The sequence below is a fragment of the Merops nubicus genome, unplaced genomic scaffold (genome assembly GCF_000691845.1).
Source record: "Merops nubicus isolate BGI_N331 unplaced genomic scaffold, ASM69184v1 scaffold17469, whole genome shotgun sequence".
NCBI lineage: Eukaryota > Metazoa > Chordata > Aves > Coraciiformes > Meropidae > Merops > Merops nubicus.
This window is the reverse complement of record NW_008630356.1, coordinates 1-22,957: the sequence shown is the minus strand read 5'-3', so window position 1 is coordinate 22,957 and position 22,957 is coordinate 1. Positions and strand designations below refer to the sequence as shown.

The following is a 22,957-nucleotide window of genomic DNA, read 5'->3' as shown; positions in this document are numbered from 1 at the left end:
TTTTTAAGCACAGGTATGCTTTTCTTGATTGCAGTTGTCAGTTGGCCTGTGAAATGTGGTCCCCAGCTGCCAGGATGGGTCCTGGACCCTGGTATGGGAAGCTTTGGAGCTCCCAGTGCAGTGGAGTGGGGTTGGCCTTTGATTTGGAGCTCCTCCACATGGGCATGCAGCGTGTGGGGGCGGAGGAGCTGGACTTGCTGTACGTGCTGTTCTGCAGCTCGTGGCCCGGTGGGGCTTCTGTGATGGGGAGGAGAGGCTTCCTGCTGCAGCTGCAAGTTTTGAGGGGTAAACAGGAGGAAAAACAACAGTATTAGTACAGTTAGTGCTCGACTGGGCTGTGCAGACTCTGAGCTGTCGGAAGGGAGCAGATGTGGTGTGTCTGGTTTGAGAGGACCTGGCAGTCCTGGCCACAGCACAGCCCTTCCCCGTGGGCCCGCGTGCTCAGCTGGACACAGGCGCTGTGTGCTGCCGCTCTTGGACCACGCGGGAGACCTGGGCTTTAATCAGTTCTTCTTCCGTCCTTAATGCCTTCCCTTTGGCAGAGGGAGAATGGTGACTGTCTTCTCAAACTGAAAGGGAGTAGATTTAGATTAGATATTAGGAAGAAATTCTTTACTGTGAGGGTGCTGAGACACTGGCACAGGCTGCCCAGTGAAGCTGTGAATGTCCCATCCCTGGAAGTGTTAAAGACCGGGCTGAATGTGGCTTTGAACAACCTAGTCTAGTGGGAGGTGTTCCTGCTCATGGCAGGAGGGTTGGAACTAGATGATCTTGAAGGTCCCTTCCAACCCAAACTATTCTGTCAATCTATGAGCAATGGTGGTTGTTTGTCTGAGTAGTTTTAATGATGTTAAACACTTAGATATAAAAGTAAACCCTAGCCCAGCGTCCCCAAAAGCTCCCAGCATGGTATGACCACCTCTCCTCTGGTCAGTGGTAGTCCCAGAGCACATCAGATGTAGTGCCAGTATTAAAATGCTTTTCTTGCTTTTAAGTATTTGGGCGGTTGTTGGGAATAATGCTGATGCTGAAGGTGTTGATAGTTAGGCAGCTTGGAGGAGGGAAGAAGCCGTGTTGTAAAGGGTGTGCTGGTGTCTTGGAAAGCGAACTTGGAGTTTATTTTTGTGTTGGAATTGAAGCATGGAGTGGTATCCATGCTGTTGAAGATGACACGTGTACAGGCTCACGAAAGGAAGAGATTCTTTGCAAAATCTTTTAATACCTCGACTTCATCGTGGAGTGTTTAACTCCCCCACTGCCCACTTCCCATTTAGACAAAGGAATCAGTTAAACCAAGGATTAAGCCAACTCTGCCTACAAGTTTCTTACTAAGCTTTCACTGGTTTATAATTTTCTTTTGCATATGTTTGAAGGTACCTTTTTTTCCTTCCCTGACTGTTTTGAGTACACTTTTGTTTCCAGGTTAATGGTGAGTATTTGGATTGAGAGATTATCTGGGGAGCTGTTGTAGGACTTCGTTACCAGACTCAGAAGTGGGAACTGGATGAATTAAGTTGCTTTTAGGAACTTTTAAAAGCAGTGTGGGAAAAGGGAAGGCTGGAAGTTTTTTTGCATGTTGGTGCCGAGTATCCACCCAAGCTTGGAACACAACCTTGAAGGTCTCATAACCAGGACTTGCTGTTGTATTTTTTTTTGTTTGGTTGGTTCCTGTTTAAACCTGATGTGGAGACTATCCTATACAAATAGACTTGGCCCAGCTTCATGCTTGTTTTCTATAGAGATACAAATATTTAGGGAAACTTTGCTTAGCAAATACATGACAAATCCACCTTTTTCAGCTGTAAAAATATTTGTGATAGAGGGACGTTGAAATATTTGAGAGCTCTGTATTTCAAGGGAGGTAGTTGAATCTTGAGAAGAATTGATTGCAAAAAAGATTTTCTGAATTGCAGTGTAGGATGTGACTGCAACTGGACAGCACAGTGGTTTTCTTCTGTCTTCGTGCTCACAGCTTTACTTTAGGCTGAAGTTCATCTTATTTCCAAGGCTTATTGGTATGTGCATGAAAAGGCTGGGAACAGCCTGGCTTTGTTTTCCCATGAGCTGTGGGAGAATGAGCTGGGGCAAAATAGATTACTCTTCAACCAGGGAGTCTGAGGGAGGATATGCTCATGTTAGGCAATGTGGTTTAAGTTTGAAGGGCCATTACTATCTGGTCACTTGGTTAATGAAGCGGTGAATAATTTGTGTATTTAATGCTTCTGGGAGATTGAAATGCCCTTAAAAAGCCAATTTGTCCAACTGCCCTGTCTTTCTACAACATAAATTACAGTTAAAAGTAACCAGGCCTAGTTAAGTGACTGGCTCAGTAATACTTGACAAAATGAAAGCAGTATGTGATGAGCATAGTGACTGTTATTTCAGTATGGGTAAAAAATACTCCATGTAAAATATCTTTGGCTCCACTCTAACTTCCATGTTAGCAGGTGGTTGGTGCTTTCTTTTTTTTTTCTCCCCTATTCACATTTTCTTACTTAAAGGGTCTTAAATAAAGAGACTGGGAAGCGGAAGGAAACGGGCTATTGCAGCTGGAGTAAGAGGTAGGAGGTTAAGCATGAATGCATTCTAAAACTCCCTGAGGGTCTTTTCCCAGGAAAAGGAAGCTCTGCTTACTCTAGCACTATTTTGCCCGTGGAGTAGTACTGTGCTTTGAAGTATAGGGAAAGCTGCTCCCTTGTCCTCAGCAAAATCAGCTATTTGGGACAGTGCCCCCCCAGGTTGTCATCAGGATCAGCTTCAGGTCTTGGGATCTTTCCCACCATTGTCACTGTGTTTCAGAAACTGGCAGCACAGACCTGGATTTCTTTATATGCCTTTTAAAAGAAATGCATGTTTCTGTTTTTTAATCAACTGAAATTAACTTTTTACTGCTACCCTTAACTTTGCAAAGAGTTATCTAAGATAACGAGTTCAAATAACTGCTTGCACAGGCCTCCCAGTGTGATCTGGAAGTGATTACGCTGTTGTTGGTGTTGATTTAAGGCTCTCTTCTTGTCATCTGTGTAAAATCTGGTGTCTAATCATGGACTGATAAGCTTTTCTTTTACAGTGGTGATTTTCTTTGCATCAGCTTGCATGAGAAGACCTGAAATTAAAATATATTGTGTGTAATTAAGCGTTTTTCTTGAGTTGTGAAAATTCAGCAAGTATGAGTTCATGTGCTGCTAGTAGAAATGTTGAATGAGCTTCAAAAAATTACTTTTTTCTGACTTTGAAGGAAATGGAATATGTATTTAGTGAAAGGGCTTTTTCAGGTAAAATAATATTTTTATGGTGATGCAGATAATCTACAGCAAAATACAGGGTCATCAGAACTTGATGAAAGGAAACCTGAATGTATGTGCAACTTGTCCGTGTGTTTGAAGTACTTCAGGTATTCTTTTTTGAACTGGTAATGTGACCATGTACTAAAACGGGTCTTTGGGGGAGTGAGACAACCAGGAAGGTTGTCACTGTCCGTTTACTCATCCAGAGAGAGGTTGTGACATCTGATACTGCTCCATTAACTTTCTATGTTAAAACTGTTTTCTGCCAGCATCATGAGAGGCTCATGGAGTTTTTTGCTCTGACTCAGGAAGGCATGGCCATTCATTTCCTCTTTGCAAACAAGAGGCTGTTGTGTTTCTCTTGCTGGAATGCATCGTCCTGTGGAAGTAAAACTCTCCTAAGAATGTGGTCTGTGCCCTGTCATGTCCCACATAGTTTCTGAACACTTTCCTTCTCTTCTGCTTGGAAGGGTAGGAGGAGGAGGCTCTCCACAGTAATGACAGTTCTTGTTACTGTCACAGAAAAGAGCTTGACCAAAGATGGAACCAGGTTTCAAACCTACATCTTCACCTGTTGCAGTTTTTGGCTTCTGCAATCAAATGCATCTCTGAAGATATCCCTGTCAAGGAGTTCAGAAGATGCAAGACTTCCCTTCCAAAACTCAACCAAGAGGCTTGTGTATTAGATGATGTTTGTTCTTAATTCCTCTGCTCACAGGGCTCCTTCTGTCCCACCCCTCTAGTTTTAGCAATATCAAGAATTATATGAGGCTCTGGGTGAAATGGCTTTAAATGTTTTACTTCACCCAGGCAGATCTTAACAGACATTACTGTCTTTCTGCTAGTCTTGTATTCATCTGCTGGTAACACCTGGTAACAAAACACCTTGTGTTTAATACCAATGTTGAAGTTTTTGGCAAGCTTTAATTCTTTAGCAACTTGTATTTTTAAACTAAAACCACTACAGAGTGTGATATTTCACCTCCAGTTTAGTGTGAAGGTCTATAAGGAAGAGCTTGAGTGGATTTGAAGGTAGAAGGCAGTGTCATTTTGTGTGTTTCTGATAAATGAAGTTCTTTCCCCAATGCTCCAGTGCATTTGCAGCATTTCATTAACATGGACAGATCCTGGATTTTACTGATTTTTGCCATTCAGGGGCTGATGCTACTGCTCAGTCTGCTTTGGTAATACTTCTTTGTCTGTGAACAGAAGATAACTGCTGTCACAGTGGCTGATGTGTGCTGCTTTTGAAACTTTAAAACTGGGGGGGTTTGCCTATGACTGGCTCTATTAATTTGCTTTAAAGAGAAAGAATACTGCCTTCGTTTGGTATCAGAAGTTTCCTGGGAAACAGTAGAGTCTTAAAGATCATTGTCTGACCAGGCCATCAAGGAAGCGAGCCTCTAGAAGTTGTACCGTTTATCTTCTGGATTTTTCTCTATTCTGTTGTACTGAGTTACACAAATGTTTTTTGGCATAAATGTATTGATTGCTTTAGGTGGACCCTTGTTCAGGAAGGAGTGCTGACAGGGTTTTAAGAGGGCAGAGGTAAGAAGCATGTCCTCTTGGATGAGGTAGAACAAAGTTTAAGGGCTTTATAATGTTTTGATGAAGGTGAGCTTCATACGTCCTGTGGAAAACAAACTCTTAGCTAGGCTCTGTGGGTTTCTCAAATTATCTTTTCCAACTCCAGTAGCTTGGGTTTTTCCTTGAGCTGTGCATGCTTTGCCCAATTTGACCTTTTACAGCCACTTTGATGTTTTAGTAATGATCATGGCTGTGAGGATTAACATTTGGGGTTGTGTGGTAATGGGTTCTCTTGACCTCTGAGTGTTACCTATCTAAGCAACAGAGAGATGAGAGGATGCTATGGGCTCTTGAAAGTCTGAGCTTTTGGAGAAGCCAAGCCCTCGTTGCTGTAACTCAATGGTAGATTGAAGAGTATGATGCTGCCCAGCTATCTTAGGGTGTCTGTAGATTGAAGGGCTACAGGTAGGGTGGTTTGGGTCCAACTTATCACTAAACATAAGTGATATGTCAAGCTTTAATTCTTTAGCAACTTGTATTTTCAAACTAAAACCACTACAGAGTGTGATATTTCACCTCCAGTTTAGTGTGAAGGTCTATAAGGAAGAGCTTGAGTGGATTTGAAGGTAGAAGGCAGTGTCATTTTTTGTGTGGATTTAGTAAAAACAGAGTTTTGAGAGTGCTTATATTTTTTGAGATTTCACAAAGGCTGCAGCTTACAGATGGGTTTAAGTGGATGTTTCTTCTCCATTCCCCCTAAAATACTATCAAAAGAGTCAGTGTACATGCTAAAGACTGAAAGCTGAAGGAGGAAGACATATCTTGACTCTTACTACATGAACTGCCACTGTTGGTCAACAATTTGCTTGAAGTTCTAATGTGTGGTAGTTTATTACTAATTGAGTTATGAGAGCTACCTTTTAACTTAAAAAAAGGCTTTTTCATTAAGTAGGTGTTAAAAGAAGTGTCACTGCCTTAATGGTACTAATCAGAAGATGAGTTTTTAATAGTCTGTCTCCTGAGGAAAAGTACACTCTGGAAGAGTTCATTTAAGCTTCACAGTGGTGTAATGTGCCTGAAGAAAATCTAATCACTTGGCATTCAGTGCAAATGGTTAAATTAATCTTCTGTACAATCACCCTCTTCTAGGCAGTGCTGTTACCTAAGGAAATCTTGATCTACTCTTATGCTGCCAAAGAACCTGTGTGCATCAGGGAAGATGTGGTGGGATCTAACAAGCTGTAGCATGTGCTTCTAAACATGGAGGTTGGGAACGGGAGGTTTGTCTTTGCGTGTGCAAGATGTTTTTTAGACACTTGCTAGAAGGCTGCTCGCAGGAGCTCTCTTGCAGTGACCTCACTGGAAATGTCCTATGCAACAGTCCAGGGCCTGATGAGCCTACTTCTTGTTGAGTGTGTGGGGTTTCTATTGATTGTCTGGACTTTGCTCTGTAAGTGTTTCTGCAGCTGTTCCTCATCCACACTTTTTTTTTTTTTTGTACTTAAATGCAGATTTGAGTTCTTGAAGCACCATGACCTCTGACCATCTGGGAATAAAATGTATTTCTTTACATACTACTTCTTCTTTTCCATCAGTCTCAGTCTGTTCTTCACAGCACAACTGCCTCACGTCTCTCCTGCTAACAAGGGGAGCTAATTGCGTGCCCTAGATTACTAAGATACAGTTGCACTCCTGCCATTGGGAACTAGGCACTGACTTTTAGCTTTGTACTATTAGTGCTTGTACTACAGGCACTAACTTTTAGCTCTGTGGCCCATGTAGATAAGTAGTTGGTAGATAAAATCAACAAATTAGAAGTCCCTGTGGAAGGTCTTTTGAACACACTAACGTTTGGGTTTTCTGTTTCTGCTGGGGCTGTTGCAGCAGAAGTTGCTTTGTAGGAAACCCGTTTGCTATCGCACAGTTTCAGTGGTGTCCCAGGTGGCGTTCTGTCTCACTTTAGGAACTCTGCCAGTACCTTCTTTTAAATCCTGTCTGTACAAAGTAATGCTGTCGCAGTCTGGAAATCCCGTTGTGTGAAAACACAAAGTGGTAAGGAAAGACTGTGCACATAGCTGTCTTTTTTTCCTTTTCAGAGTTTTCTCTGTTCCTGGATGGGGTGGCCTTTGGCCTCGGTAGATGGAGTTTTGATTTACAGATGACTTTCCAAATCTAGGTTTGGTGTGGATACATTGTGGTGTTTTGGAGGCTGACATAAAGTGTATTTGGCTCCATTCTAGTCTTTTAATTAAACCAAAGGCTTCAGGTTTTGCAGCTGGAAGAATGGAGAAGCCTTGAGTCAGTATTGTCTTCACAGGGTCAGCAGAGAGCATACAGTTTAGTTTTTCTTGTTCATGGTGTTCCAAAAAATAATCTTACTGCATCGCTTCTGTGAGAGACCAGTCGTGCTAAGCCATGCTACCTTCTCGAGTATGCGTGGTTTTCTGCCAAACTCTTTGCTTAGAAACAGTCACTACATTTAGTGTCCTTAATGTGTCTCCAGACAGAACACGCAGATGAACATGAACTTGCACGACTGTGTGTTTAATGCACCTTTGCAGCCTCCAGGAGCGTTTGCCATTGGTGCAGTTTACTCTCCAGAGGCAGGGTTGAAGGCACGTGCTGGCTGGTACTCGTGAGTCCAGAACTGGAGTGCAGTTCCCTCTCTGCCTCAAGAAAAATTTGGAAGAGCTTTGCTTCTGACTTTCCAAAACATATTTGAAACATAACTCAGTGGCAAGCTTTGTTTTGGAAATGGCCTCACTCCAGCAATGGATTTGTCGAGTCTGTTTATCCCAATTCCTTCTCCGGCTTAATAGGCTGAGAAAGTAAAAACCGTTGTGTGGGTGGTTGAAAACTGTCCATATGGATATTGCTGTAATTTGTGTTTCATAAATAATGGGAGCTTGTCCATAAGCCTGTAATTGACTGAAAATGCATTAAAAGATAGTGCAAAGGCATGCGAACTACTACTTAAAATCCACAGCAAGACTGTCAGGAGGACTGGGAGCTTTCTCAGTGGGAGATGGGGAGGCAGGAGCTGGGTAAACTGTGCAACATCAGATGCCACGTTTCAGATGTGCAAGAAATTAGTTTTCTTAAATGTTTATTGAAGAATGTGAAACTTCTTAAATCCTTGAGAAAAGAAAGCTGTCTTGTCTGCATGGCCTGGCCAGGTGATGGATGCTAAGAGCAACAGCATTGTTTCCAAATAGCTCCAGTGTTAATTATGGCCTGTGTCTGAAAAATTCTGTGGCTGGTGAGTGGGAGGTGGAAGGGCAGGGGCGGGAGGGAGATTAAACCATCAAAATTCCAGAGAGTTCAGTGTTTGGTGTAAGGAACATTTCTGGCCTCTCCATGGCTGTACAGCCAGCAGTGTGGGAGCTAGTCTGGAAGGTCTTCTTGCTCCCAGAGCCGCTGAACTTGCTGCTGCTCAGAGTGCTCGTACATAGTTATATCACTTAATTTGTTCTTAATTAGGCTTAACAATGTGAGCTGTGTGCTTTTGATACCTGATTCAGATAGGAGCAAAGCCAGGCATTAGAGCTGTTGCAGGCTGTGAGCACATGTGGAGGAGGAGGGGGCCAACTGGGGAGAGCTCTGCCTTTCAACAGGCAGAGGAAAAGGCTTCAAAATATTATTTGATGGAACCTAGTGGGTGATCATCATGAGTGACAGACCTGTTGAAGTGGATTGACAGGTAGCACTGTGGTGGGAGCTGGTGAACTTCCTCTCCAGGAGTGTTGGAGCTGGAGTGTTTTGCATCTCACCCACACATGCAGACGCCATCCAAAGTAACTTTTGTGCTGACTTCAGCCAGGGCATTTTTGACTCTGGTCGTTTGGGTTTGCCGAACTTCTTAATCTGAAGCACTGCATGTGCTTTGACTTTAGGTGTGCTGGTTGAAAGCATGCAAGGGAAGGGCATGGAGCTGCTGGAGGGTGAGGCTCCTGGGAGGCCATGCAGAAGGAGAACAGACCTCAGGAAAGCTTGTTAACATTCCTACGTTAACTATCCTTTTGCAAAATGCTTTTTGTTTGATTTTATTTTTTTTTTTTAGGTGTGGGGTGTGTTGCAGATCAATAAGGTCTAGGTGTCCTTAGTTTTCCTTTAAGTAAATGGTTTTGTAATTCTCCCCAGATTATCTGATATTAAATTTCTTTGCAAGGTACTGTAATGCAATGCAGTAAACTTATTTTCTCATTACAGGAAGTGATGTTTGCCAGTTGGCCAAATATCGTATTTAAAGAAGCTGCAACTTCATTTTCATTTAGCTATTTAAACTTTTGGAGCAAGAAAATAATTTTGTGTGGTGTTGTTTTGTTTTGTTCTCCCCCCCCCACAGTCTTCTATCTCCACACCTCCACTTCCAAAAAGATACAGTTGGAACTGAACATCAGGAATATTCCCTTTTACATCTACTGTCAAAATATCTGAGGAGAAATGAAAATGTAATGTGATTTGTTCTTTGTTTTGTTGCTTCAAGTTGAATGCTATGACAGTGACTCAAAGTTGGCTAAGATTTGTTGCTTTGTTGTGATTCCTTTGGAGATGTGGCCTTGCACAAGAAATGTTGATGAGATGTCTTGGAGAGGATGAGAACTATCACCTTGTACAGTTCAATTGAAAGTGTTCTGGTGCATCTCCCCGGGCCTTCTGCTGCCACCAGCTCTGATCTTCTGGGGGCTGTGGTGGAGGTGGTTGCTTGCTTTGGTGTTTGTTTTTTGTTTGTTTGTTTTTTCCCTCTTTATTGATAGTGCTATCTCCAACCTGAGGAAAACTCTTGGGGAAAATGTAATGCACCAAGGCCCCACAATGACTTGGAATGGGTGGAAATTGCCACCATTAAAGGGTTGTTATTACTGAAATTACTGTTGGTTTTGTCGTTATGGACTGTTGGTGCTGAAATGATGACCTCTTGGTAACTGCTGTGCATTCTTCTGCTATGAATGAAGGGCAAAAGACAGCGATTTTTTTTTTTTCTTTTTTTCTGGGTAAGTAAACTCCTTAGATAAACATCATTTTCTTGGGTAAAACCTCAATTTTGGGAGAGTAAACCCTTACTTCTTTTGTGCCCCTTCAGACTGACTTGGTTTCACCCATACCCACTGCCCTACAGGCCATGGAGCCACTTCTGGGTGTTTCATACGAGCAGTTGAACTTTCCAAGGATCCCAACCACCATAACCCAGATCCCACTCGTCTGGGTGCTGACGCTGGTGGCAGGAGGTAGCTTTGCAATCCAGAAACGTGAATGAAATGAAGCCCTCCCCAAAAGGGCCTGTGGCGTCCTTGATCTTCTGTGATCTGGCTGCGCTTGCCAAGTGTGAAGTGCCTTTTTAAAACGAGCTTTTATCGTTTGTGCTGAAAAAGGACTTCGAGGCTTCCTGTGCAGATAGGAACTTTAGTGCTGTACATGGGATCTTTCCAGTCCCTAGTGAATAAACACAGCTGGCTGTTTTGGGAAATGGACTTAACATCTTTGCATCAAAGCTGTACAAATAAGGCAGCAAGCTGTACTGAATGATTAGAGAATGTTCTCGGACTTTTCGCTGACTTAAGAGTGATCACATGAAAAAACTCGTTTCTTACGAGGCTTCCTTCAGCCCGTGAAGGGGGAAATGAGTTTCCCTTCCTCCCCCTTTGGAAACATGACTAGAACAAGCAGCCTCAATGACTTATCGATGTTGGATTATCATGCAATAATTTACTGGGCAGCCTTTTGCTGCCCGGAGCCGCCCACGCACACAAGTCAATGGTGCCTTTGTTCGGAGTGCAGGAAGAATGCATGATCTAATGGGGTGGTGGGAGTTTGCCTTTGTGCCAGCGTGCTCAAGGCTGCACTCGTTCCCCCAGTGTCCCAAACTGGTTTCCTTCCTCCATCCCCATCTTGGTACGGTTGCCCAGAAAAAGCAACGTGTGTTTAATGTCTTCATTGGGCTTTCTTAAAACCCCGGTACCTGTCTGTGGTGGGGTTCCATAGGCCAAAGTCTTTGATTTGGCTTTGATTTGGTAGAGTGTGGTTTATGATGGGAATGGTAGTAAAATCCTTCAGGTGTTTCTTGTTCATTACATATATGCCTAAATCCCCAGGCTCTTTAGTTGAGGACAAGAAAATAAGGTTTATTATTACTAGTTTGTGTTCCTATAACGGCCACCACTTAGCATTTGAGAGCTGTTGTCCGTGCTCCTGCATGGAGTTATTTCCCCAGTGAAGATCATCAGAAAGTGGAAATCCTTAATTTTTGTTCTTTGGGTCCTGGATATTCCATTTGCTTGTGCAATACCAACGCTCTCATCTTCTTCCTCCTCCTCCACAAATTTTCTCAGAAAGCTAGGGTGTAGTTGTAAAGGACATTTTGCTCTAGAGCGACAATAATTTCTTGCTTTCTGTCATAAGTTTGGCTTTTTCATAAACATGTGATGCAAGCAACATAACTGACTGCTTATGTGTCTTGCAGGTGTTGGGCTGTTGTTTAATGAAAATTTTATTCCAAAAGAGCAAGTTTCTCAGGATGTTTCTCACTCTCCTTATAAACACTGTCCTGTTCTTGTTGCCCATCTGCAAGCTGGAAAGTCCTGTCCCGTTCCACAGGATGGGATAACTCCTGGATGTGTTCCTGTGTGACCTGCCCTAAACTAGATGTTACTGCATTGGCAGGGGGGATTGGACTTCATGATCTCTGGAGGTCCCTTCCAACCCCTAACATTCTGTGATTCTGTGAACTCATTCCTCTTAAATATTCTGTCTGCTTATAGCTGGTCCAGCATTTTGCTGGGTGGTGGGGAGAGTTGGTCATTCAAGAGGAGTGGAGTTGAGGTAGGAGTAAGAACAAGATGGGCATGGGGCATGTTCCAGTCTTGTGAACTGGGAAAGCTGGCCTTGCTGAAGTGCTGGAAGAGCAGGTCAGACAAGAGCAAGGTGAAACGCCGGGGTAGTTGCTTACTCCCTGGTCTGTCAGTAGTAAGTAGGCTGTGTTCTTTTACTGGTTTGTTTTCAGTTGGTTTAGCCTTTACTTGGAAGTAGGTTGTCAGCAGGTACCTTTGTGAAAAGAGCTGCTTTGAGACAGGAGCCAACCAAAAGAGAAGCCAAGCAAAGTTTGTTTCATTACTGCTCAGGGAATTTTGCAGAAAACAGATGTGCAGTGGCTTCTTTCTTTGCCCAGTGCAGTCTTTGTGGGTGGATGGTTTTTTCCTGGGCAGCGAGATTCAGTGGCTGCATTTCCAAGCTCTCTAGTGGGAGGCTGCAGCGAGGGGCTGCGGAGCGCGCAGAGGAGGTGGTGTGGCTGCTTCCCGCGCGCAGGGGATGCCAGTGGGCCCATGACGGAGGAGTCGAGTGTCGTCTGGGCTTATCTCACCCAGGCATCTGCTCACAATTCAGTGGCTGTAGTCGGCGTGCCAGCTGGCGGGACATTTTCCTGATGTAAATTATCCATCCGTTCTGAGGGGTCTGAATACAAGGAGGCCTTTTGTGTGTAGGGACGAATTCCTAACTTGGGGTAAAAGGAGGAGTCTCTGAAGATCTGAATAGCATTTGCTTGCATTTTTCCAGTCTATCTTTATGGTTTTCAGCATGGGGCATCTCCTGGGGGACCTTGGGATACAGGATTGGGTGATAACCCTGCAGAGGAAGGGCTTTAATTGCTGGTGACATCTGGTAGCTGTGGTCAGGCTGACAATGGGAGCAGGTTGTTGGGGGAAGCGTCCCCTGCACCAAACACCACTGAACGTTTCCAGTGCTGCTGCTGCCACCTCTGCAGGTGCCCAGGCTTGCTGCCTTGCTTGGATCTGGAATTGCAAGTCTGTCTTGAGGGCATACACACGTGGTTGCTTCCTTCAGAGAAAGATATTATGGGATTTTCTGCATCAGCCTGAATTATCAAGAGGGGCTGGTTGTTCTGTCACCTTGCAGGTGAACAGCTTCATGCCTCAAAAGGAGAGCTGTTCTACAATGTGCGGCTCATGATTTTGAGCTCTGGATGCATTAAAGACATGTCAGGGTGCACTCCTGAAGTGCTGAGCTCACAGTTGATCATTACTACACATATTTTCTCTGCTAATGAAGTTTTATAACAATCATCTGGAGTTCTTCCTGCAAAATAGATCTGTCACCTATCAGTACACAGAGGGAAGTATTATCTGATACTTGACACTATCAGGCAGTTCAAGCCAAACTGAGATCAAAGTAATTGCTAGCTTCTAGGAACAGGAGAACAATGACTTTTTGTCTTCCAAATGAAACGTTTAAATCTGCCTTTCACCTAGTTGCTGCTGTCGGAATTTCTCAGCGTGGTAGCAATGTGTGTTTATTTAGCTCTGCAAGACTGGAAAGCAACCTGGGTACATTATCCTTACTAGAAAAAGAGCCCTGCTATCTGCCGGGCTGCTAAGCACAGCTTTTACGTTCAGTATGAACACCGGGGAAATGCATTTGAACACTGTGTCAGCTGGTCTTGGGTAAACTCTATTGTTCCGGCAGTATTTACCCACGGGGCTGATACGGCGGGAGCGCTCCGGGAGCACCAACTGCATTCCTCTGTAATGCCATTAACAGGGTTTCTCAAGTAGTTACACTGCCAGCTGAAATAAAATGGCTTTTTCACCGGGGTTGTTCAGTCGGGAGGGGTTTCTGAATGCATTTTCTTTGGCCTGCAGTGTAAAACCCACAGTGAAGAAGGGAGTCTCCATTTAACACAAGGGATTTCCATGGAAAGTGCTCTCTTGCTGCCCAGAGTGCAGCGTGCAAGTGTTGTGCCTTTAGCAGAGCTGGAATTTTATGCAAGGAGCTGTAGGAGACCTTGCTGGGGAATGGGGACTGTAATCCAGTTATAGTGGAAGGGAAAAATAATAGTTCTTTTACAGGATGTGCAGGCTGTGACCTGGCCTTGCTGCTAGAGCAGGAAGCTTTTTGTGTGTGTGTGTGTGGAGTGAGAGGACACGCCTGGCCCCCTCTTCATTCCCAGGATTCTTTTGAAGCATTTCCTCCCTGAAGTCATCTTGATGAAGCCTGAACACAGGGGTTTTGCCTCATGCTGGAAGAATGCAGTACTAGTGAAGAAAACTAACCACCCCAAGACAAAGTAGCAGGGTGTTCTTGACAATTCAACTCACAAAATTTAGTTGAATGATCTTTATGCTCTTGGCTTAGGCTTCATTTTTTTTTCCCCTCTTGACTCACAGAATGACTGCTCTTGCCTGATGTCTTTGCTGGTTTTATCTGTGATGAAAATGGCCCAAAGAAATTCCACCAGGGCAGACTTTCAGCCTCATATTTTTATTTCAGCAGACAAGCTCGAATAAAACCTTACTATTAAGATGACAGTTTCATTAATGATAAAACCATGATAGCAGGTGTGGTTTTAGATGCTGCCCACCCAGAGTGCTGAAGTTCTCAGATGGGCTGGCAGTTTGCAGGTCAACACATATACTAAAGTTATCCTGCATGAGAGGCATTTGCTTCTGGGGATCCTTACCTTTATCTGGAAAAGATTAAGATTATATCCTGAGTTCTTTGGTCGTGGGCCTGAAAAAGATATTAGTGTATGCCTGGTCTATGGGCTTGTACTCACCCTGAGTTTCTGCATGTGTATGCTCTTCACCTCTGAAGCATGCTGGGCCTTCAGTGGGGAGCTCTCTTCTTCAGAGAAGACCTGTAGCAGGAGAAATAGGAAACCTGCGAGGACCTGGTTTTGTACATGCTTCTTGCCTTGCATTGAGATTCCTAAGAAGAATACTTCCAAATAAAAGGAAACTGGATTAATCTCATATATTGGGCAGCAAGGGGAGGATGCACCTAAACTGCACTGCAATATTTGGTGTTGATCCTTTGGAGGTTCTAACTTGTAGGAGCAGTTTGGCATTAACACCGTGATTGCTTCTCCCTTGTCTTCTGTATGTAAGATCATCTCCTTTAAATAACTTGACCCCAAACCAACAGTGAGGTGGTGTTAAGCAAAAGCTACAGATGAGAATGTTGGGCTTCCAGTCTTCTGCCTAGGTTGTCCGTAACCTCACACGTGATATAAATGGGGAAGGGTATTTTGTGGGGAGCCTTGGGAGATGCTGTCTTACATGTCACACACAGGTTGGGGTATCAGCAGATTTCTTCAGCTCTAAACACAAGTCTAGTCTTTTGTAATCCTTGGGACACATAGGTGTAAGTTTTTCCGGTGCTGTATATCTTGATTTTTTTTTTCGTTTTCTTTCTGATGTGTTAATTTCTGGCCCCTTTGCTGTTTTTCTGCTACTCTGGTGTTTCCATAAGGAAAAAAGGACAAAGGTTCCTCCCTGGTGCTGGAGGGGCTCTGGGTGTGACACACTCAATGCAGGCTGGCCCTGGTCTAACCGGTGGGTGGCCTGCGAGCAAGAGCCGTGGCTCAGGAGCAGATTCGTTGCCGTCAGGTGTTGTGTGTGTGCTTTGAGGGGCACACTGCTCTTGCCTGGTGCCGGCCAGTCTGCTGTAACTTGTGAAGAGAGCCACACTTCAGCAGGTGCAAAGCCTGGTGTTAAAAACTAACGCAGTGGAGTTAATTCATTTTACAAGTTGAGGTGAAATCCGTGTGACTTCTACAGGCAGAAAAAAACTGTTTCTTAATCCATTGAAACTCTTCTAGTAGCTTTTTTTTTTTTTTAATCAGTGAAGGGACCAGTGATGGCTACAATCTGTACTTGGAGCAGTGCTTTTCTTGGAGGTGGTGAGAGTGTAAGAGTGTGGCAGGGACTAGACACCTGAAGTTCTCATCCAGACAAATCTCACATTGTCTTAGAAGATTCCCCATGTGTGCCAGGCGGTCCTGATCGTACAGAGTCTACTCACTGAGGTGGAGCAAGAAGAGCAGCTGTATGCATCTTCCTGGGAACATGCCTCTTGGCTAGGGGGGATAGTGGAAGGAGGATGGTGGATGAAGCTGTGCTGTGGTCCTCTTCTCATGGGTTTTCTCAGGAGTCTGAATCTTCTAGGTGGTTGGTTTATGTGCATGTGAGTAGATGCTTCAGTCACCAGAGAAGAATTTGTGAGGGAGGATGATCTGTTGACTGCCACAAACTTCTTTAGGAGGTGAATAGAAGGCAGGGAGGTGGGTTTACATTTCTCTTTTTAGGAGAGACAAAACATGGCTGGCTTTGATCTGAGAAGTGTCTTGGCAACTTTAATGATATGGTCAGGGAAGCTTAAACCTTGTTTTTTCCCTTTCCCAGGGAAGGAGTAGAAGAGTACTACAACTCAGTAGTTCAGTGGTGGAAGAAATGCTTTGTGAGTAATAACAGCAAGAGTTTGGGATATTGTCTATTTAGAGAGGAAGCAGAGGTACAAAACAAGCTCGGTGGTGTACCTCTCAACCTTTCTGGTTAATATTGTTTCTCCCCTATGTGTATTCGGAAGAAATTTTATCAAATGGTGTGGTAAACTTGGACTTGGCCTTAGATACACACAAACTGTTTGTGGGTCTGATGTAAGTATCATCTCGTGGGGTAAGGACACTGCTGTCAATGTCTACAGAAGAGAATTGCAGCTTGTGAGATGTGTGTTTGGTTCCTCAGAAGTCTGTAGGTCTGTTTATATACTCCACCTACTCTCAACTTGGCTTTTGTTTCCTTCTCCTTGCCTTTGCCAGGAGATAGAGTACGCAGGACTGGAGGAGATAACTTCTGGTGCTGCTGGACACTGCTCTTCCTGCTGGACAGTATCGGAGACATTTCTAGAGAGACAATTGCAGTGCAGCAGTTCCATTCTTTCAGTTTGAAGTTGTTTGAGTCTTTCTCATGTCTTTCTTCTCTTAACTGCAGGAAAGGCCTTCGACATCACATACGTGCGTCTGAAGTTTCACACCAGTCGTCCGGAGAGCTTTGCCATCTACAAACGCACCAGGGAGGACGGCCCCTGGGTGCCCTACCAGTACTACAGTGGCTCCTGCGAGAGCACCTATCACAAAGTGAATCGGGGCTTCATTCGGACTGGGGAGGATGAGCAGCAGGCCCTCTGCACGGATGAGTTCAGTGACATCTCCCCACTCACTGGGGGCAACGTGGCCTTCTCAACGCTGGAGGGACGTCCCAGCGCCTATAACTTTGACAACAGCCCCGTGCTACAGGTACGTGAGCGGGACCGAGTCAGTCGAGTGACCTGGGGTGAGTCTGTCTGTCCAGTCGTTGGGGACAGTGGCTTTGTGCCAGCTCTGGGCTGCACCATGTCCCCGACTTGTGCTGAAACGCCCTTGCACAGGTAAGTTGGGATGGACAAGCCAAAGGGATACTTCTGAAGGAAGAGCTGAACTCCTGATTCGTTGTTAGTTTATGGTACAAAAAGCAAAATCGTGGTGTAAAGGCTTATTTGTCATTAGACATCATGGAAGTCTTTAGAGGATAAGTGCAAATCTGGGGTTATTGGAACCCCTAACCTGTTCTTATACGTGTGTTAGGGTGCCAGAGCTTGATTTTATCCATTTTTTTTTTTTTTCTCCTACAAGCAGCTTGGTGAGGGGATTCAGTTGGAGTTGTTTGTTGTTAGCATTCCCAGTGCTGTTTGGGCCATGGTCAGGAGCATAGTAGGAGCAACACTTTATCCTATTTACTTGTCACTGTGTTTGATGATTTCTCCATGTTGTGGTTTAGACCCAGCCATGACCTGAGTACCGTGTGGCCGCTCAATCACCCCCTCCCACCTCCTGAACAGGAAGGAGAAAAGGGAGAAACAAAACAAAGATAAGGAGAGATAGGGAGAGTTTAATACAATACAAAACGAGTAATAAACAACAGTAAAACAAGTAACATTAATGCAACAATATATAAAGCAAGTGATACAAAGCACAGACAGTGTTAGCTCTGAAAGGAAACAGGAGATACAGTACATAGGACTGGAGGAGACAGTCAAAACCACATGCATAGTGGCCCTTATGTTGTGGGCATCATGTCAGTATGGTATTGAATAACCTATTGAAAGCCCTAACCTAACCCTAGCTGCACCCCTTCCCAACTTCTGGTAAGAATTAACCCTATCCTAGCCAAACTAGGGCACTCCAGTTTGTTACAGCCAGGAGCTAAAGCTGTGGAGTTTGCCCCACTGGGGCTCACCTCGTTCCTTTTGGAGCTGTGATCTCCACTTTTTTCCCTTCCTCTTAGAGCAGCAGGAGCAGACAGAGATGTAACAGCAGATCCCCAGGCAGCAGGCAGGAGAGCAGCATCTGGAGGGACTAGCTTCTGCAAACAAAAATAAGGTTCATGGGAAAGCGAGAATAACTTATGAAGTGGAAAAGAACCAGTTTGGCCAGCTGGTTTGTAGAAAAAAGGTTCTGTATTTGTTAAGGTGAATGGAGAGATTTTAAGTGATGTATATTTTTCTGATACACTTCTTTATGTAAAGGAATAGAGACCTGACCTCCAGTTCCCTAAAATATGTAAAAACCTCTGCCATTGCTTTGGAGAACTCAAGGAAACATGCATTTTTTTGCTTAGCAATTCCATGTGTTTATGCTGGTGTTTGTAATTCAGTAAAACTCCTTATTGTACCAGCTAAGCAGGGATGCAGCTGCAGCACAGTTGTACATACAGGGATGTTCTTCTTGTGTGGGTTTTTTTTTTTTTTTTTTGTGGTGTTTGAAGGAAAATGGCATTGCAAAAGCTGTAATAAAAACAAGGAGCTGCTCAGGACAGTCGCTAGCTGAAGGCGGTGTGAAATCTGGGGACAGGCTACACTTGTCGGCTGTTGCTAGAGGAGGGTAGGGTACTGTGGTGAAGATGCTGTGTAAATATTATGAAAAGCTCTTGTGTTTTGAGTCAGATCTGCCTGTCTGTTTTAATTCCTCAGCCTCCCCCAGCCTCATTCAGCTGTCTGTGTCTTTTCATCTGGCAGTGTTTATCTGCAGACCAGAGTACCCTAGAGCGTTTTCTGTTCCTGCTGTATAGCTTTGCAGGAGAACTGTGGTCAGATAGATACAAGCAATTAGCAAGCTCACAATTGCCTTCACTGCACTTTTTGCTGGAGGGGTTATCTCCTGCTCCCCAGCCAAGAGCAGTCCAGATGTGAAGAGGCATTGGAAAGGAGCTCCAGAGAGGATCAGGGTCCAGAAAATGCATTAAACCAAGAGGATGTGGTATAAGGGCTCTTGAGCAGGGATGGTTGAGCTTCCAAGGTGCAGAGGGGAAGATGGTGAGGAAGGACCTTGCTGGCTGATGAATGAGTTTATGAATCCAACTGCTAATGAGACAGCACTTAACCGTTTGTTTGAGGGGGCGTGTTTGGTGTCTGATCTGGTGGGATTTCTGTCTCCTCTAGGAATGGGTGACAGCTACAGATATTAGAGTGACTCTCAATCGTCTGAACACCTTTGGAGATGAAGTCTTCAATGACCCAAAAGTTCTCAAGTCTTATTACTATGCAATTTCAGATTTTGCTGTGGGTGGTAGGTGAGTAGACAATAAACCTCTGTACTTATTTAAAGCTTTTGGACAGAATTACTAGAGCGCTTTAAAGATTTTGATTGTAGTCACATGGTACCATTAGGTTTTGGTCTTTATTGACTGTTCTAAACCGAAAATGCAGAAGAATGAATCTTAGGAAACCTGCAGATTGTGTGTATAACATCTTGTACTTATAATTTCATGGCAAACAGATTAAATTTTTTTTTTCTTGACTAACTCATATGTCAAGTGATTTAGGAGGGTAGAAGGTGAGAAGAATGGCAAAAATGTAAAACAAAAGAAAAAACACTTCTTTTTTTTTTTTTCTGCTCTGCACTTTGTGTGTATTTTAATGTTATTAATTGTTCCCTGACTGTATCTGTAGCCTAGAGAACTGGTAAGTAGAAAATCAGTGTTTCTGCATTGCATGTATTTTGGGAGGTATCTCCTATGAAGACCTGAAGCATTGTACAGTACTGTGGCTGTCTGTTCTCTTGTCAAAGCATATTGCAGAATGCTTCAATCTCAAGTTACTGATGATAAAATGTTTTCATAAACAGAGACCAGTGCAGTGTTTTGGACTGTTTGCAGAGAGCCATCCTGAGACCAGGATTTGCATTGGCTGCACCACCAGCTTATGCATATCCCTGGGCTTCTGTGTTAGTCACATTTGTGCTATTTAATTTCTTAGAATCACAGAATCATTCTGGTTAGAAAAGACCTTTAAGATCATCAAGTCCAACCATTAACCCAGCACTGCCAGGTCACCACCAAACCATGTCTCTCAGCACCACATCTCTGTGGCTTTTCAGTCTCTCCAGGGATGGGGATTCCACCACTTGCCTGCCCTGCCTGGGCCAGAGCTTAAAAATACTTTCGGGGAAGACACTTTTCCTCATTTAGGTTTCCTCAACCTAAACCTCCCCTGGTACAACTCTAGGCCATTTCCTCTAGTCCTATCGCTTCTTCCTTGGGAGAAGACCAACGCTTACCTCACCCCAGCCTCCTTTCAGGGAGTTGTTGAGAGCGAGATAGATCTCCCCTGAACCTTCTTTTCTCCAGGCTGAACATCCATAGTTCCCTCAGCCACCTCTCACAAGACTTGTGCTCTAGACTCTTCACCAGCCTCATTGCCCTTCTCTGGACATGCTCCAGCCCCTCAATGTCATTCTTGGGCCCGAAACTGAATCCAGAATTTGAGATGCGGCCTCACCGGTGCTGAATACAGTGAGATGATCCCTGCTCTAGTCTGGCTGGCCCTACTAGTGCTGATATGAGCCAGGATGCTGTTGGCCTTGGCCACCTGGGTGCAGACTGGCTCATGTTCAGGCAGCTGTTAACCAACACCCTGAGGTCTTTTTTCTCCAGGCAGCTTTCCAGCCACTTTTTCCTAAGTCTTACTGAAACATGCATGTTTTTTCCTGGTTTCTCATGAGGGAGAAGGGATGGACAGTATACTAACCTGAGGCTGACAAAATCTTTGCTTCTCCTATGCAGCTTACTCTGTTTTAGTGACAGACTGCAAAAGAGTTGGTAAATGTTCTTGTGTTTCTAAATGCCTACCTCAAGCATGCTGCACCTCTTCATTTCATGGCATGGTTTGGCTTGGAAGGGGTCTTCAGAGGTGGTCCAGCCCCCACCATGGACAGGGACATCTTTCACTAGATCAGGTTGCTCAGAGCCCCATGCACCCTGACATTCAACACTTCCAGTAGTGGGGCATCCACAGCTTCTCCGGGCAACATCTTCCATTCTCTCAGCACGCTCACTATAAAACATTCCCTTCCTTATGTGCAATCTAAACCTGCCCTCTTTCATTTTAAATCTTTGCCCCTTGTCCTGTCACTGCAGGCCCTGGTAAAAATCACAGAATCACACCATGGTAAGGCTTGAAAGGGACATCTGTAGATCATCTCATCCAAGCCCCCTGCTAAAGCAGGGTCACCCAGAGCAGGTTGTCCAGGATCACATCCAGATGGTTTTGGAGTCTCGTCACGGAAGGAGACTCCACAACCTCCCTGGACAGCCTGTTCCAAGGCTCTGGCACCTTCACAGGAAGGAAGCTTTTCCTAGTGGTTTTTTTAATGTTGTGCTATGTTTTCCTTGCATCTGCTTGCAAAAACTCTCTCTCCATGTTTCTTGTAAACCCCCTTTGGTTACTGAAAGACCTCAGAAAGGTCTCCATGGAGCGTCCTCTTCTCCAGGCTGGAAAAACAGCACATATATTCTCAATTTTGTTGTGACCATCTACCTTTCTGTCTCGCCTCACGTTTTCAGATCTGGGCTTTGCTTTGAGGATTACTCTGCGAGTGACCTGGATCTCTGGAGTTTAAATACCTGTTCCTTGTCTCTTGTTAACCAGATGCAAATGTAACGGACACGCAAGCGAGTGTGTGAAGAATGAGCTTGGGAAGCTGGTCTGCAACTGCAAGCACAACACCTTTGGGGTCGACTGTGAGAAGTGTCTTCCTTTCTTCAACGACCGTCCGTGGAGGAGAGCGACAGCAGAGAGTGCCAATGAATGCTTGCGTACGTGCGGCCACGCTCGAGGCGAACACCTCTGGGGTTGGGTCCCCTGCTCCTTCTGCTGTCTGGAAGCTGCCCCTGTGTGGTTTTAAGCTGCCTCAGTTGCAGTTAGCCAGTGTTTAGCATACTTCTGGAGTTTTTCAGTAGGGATTTTTGCAGGACTGCTGATCATTCCATTCCTATTCTGCAGGAGCTTTCTGATAGATCCCTCCAAAGGGACATCTTCCTGGAGAAGGATGGGAGTGGCTTTTAGGGCAGAGATGGGCTGCAAAAATGTACAGGCTTGTACTTTATGGAACCCATAGAAAAAAATTCCGTATCTAATATGCTGGAGTATAATTGACCTTCAAAAAGCTCCTCATTTAGCATCGAGTGACTTCCTTTTGTATTTGGGTTATTGGCTTTTACAGTTACTTATGGACTATTTCATCCAATTTCAAGGCTGTTGCAACAGCTCTGTGCTGCAAAGGCAGATCCCTGTGACCAAGTGCCAGTTTATTTTGCTTAGTTTGGTGTCACAGACCACAGCTCCTGGTAGTTTACTTTACGGGGAAGCTTTTTAGACAGAAAAGTTTTCTTCCTGTCTGACCTCTGGGTGTGTTGATCGGTCCCAGCTGTCTGGTCAAGACCTGTGGCTTCCTTTGACAGGCCAGTAAAACCCATGTCTCCTGCTCTCTAGGCAGAGGGAGAGGAGATTTGTAAAAGTTTCCTCCCAGCATGGAGGCAGCCTCACCGTTATCTTCTCATGCTTGTTTGTGTGATTGAGGTGGGGAGGGCAGCATTTCAGCTGCAAATGGCAGCCCAAAGTGCAAAGGAGGAGGTTCAAAAGTGCTGGTTTTCTTCTGGATGTAGAAGAGATGGTCTTGAGGAGCCAGTTTCATCATTACAGCCTTGCTTCCCCCTCCCTACATTCAACCACCACAAAAACATGCTTCCCTCTTTCTCTCCTCTTCGATGCCCAGATGCCGTGGGGGGGTCTGTGCGTGGGTCTGGGGACGGTTAAAGGCTCCTGCTCCAGCTCCCCTGCGATGCGATGCCGAGCTTTGCGTGGCGGGTTCGGGGACTGCCGGGGCCAGGCGGCCGCGCGGGCCGCTGGCTGACGTGTGCCCTGGTCTTTGCAGCCTGTGAGTGCAGCGGGAGGTCTCAGGAGTGCTTCTTCGACCCCGAGCTCTACCGCTCCACGGGCCACGGGGGCCACTGCACCGGCTGCGCCGACAACACCGC

The 22,957-nt window shown here is 44.8% G+C and overlaps 1 protein-coding gene across 1 annotated transcript; it reads left to right on the top strand.

Annotated features, from left to right (window-relative positions):
- Positions 1-12,133: 12,133 nt before the first annotated feature.
- On the top strand, positions 12,134-22,938 carry LOC103779629 (laminin subunit gamma-1-like; the record flags this gene model as incomplete). The annotated part of the gene is made up of 6 exons (XM_008947273.1): positions 12,134-12,218; positions 16,194-16,263; positions 16,557-16,902; positions 19,083-19,213; positions 21,570-21,736; positions 22,855-22,938. Coding segments are annotated over exons 1-6 (883 nt in total), but the record flags the coding sequence as incomplete, so codon positions are not given.
- Between the last annotated feature and the right edge of the window lie 19 nt (positions 22,939-22,957).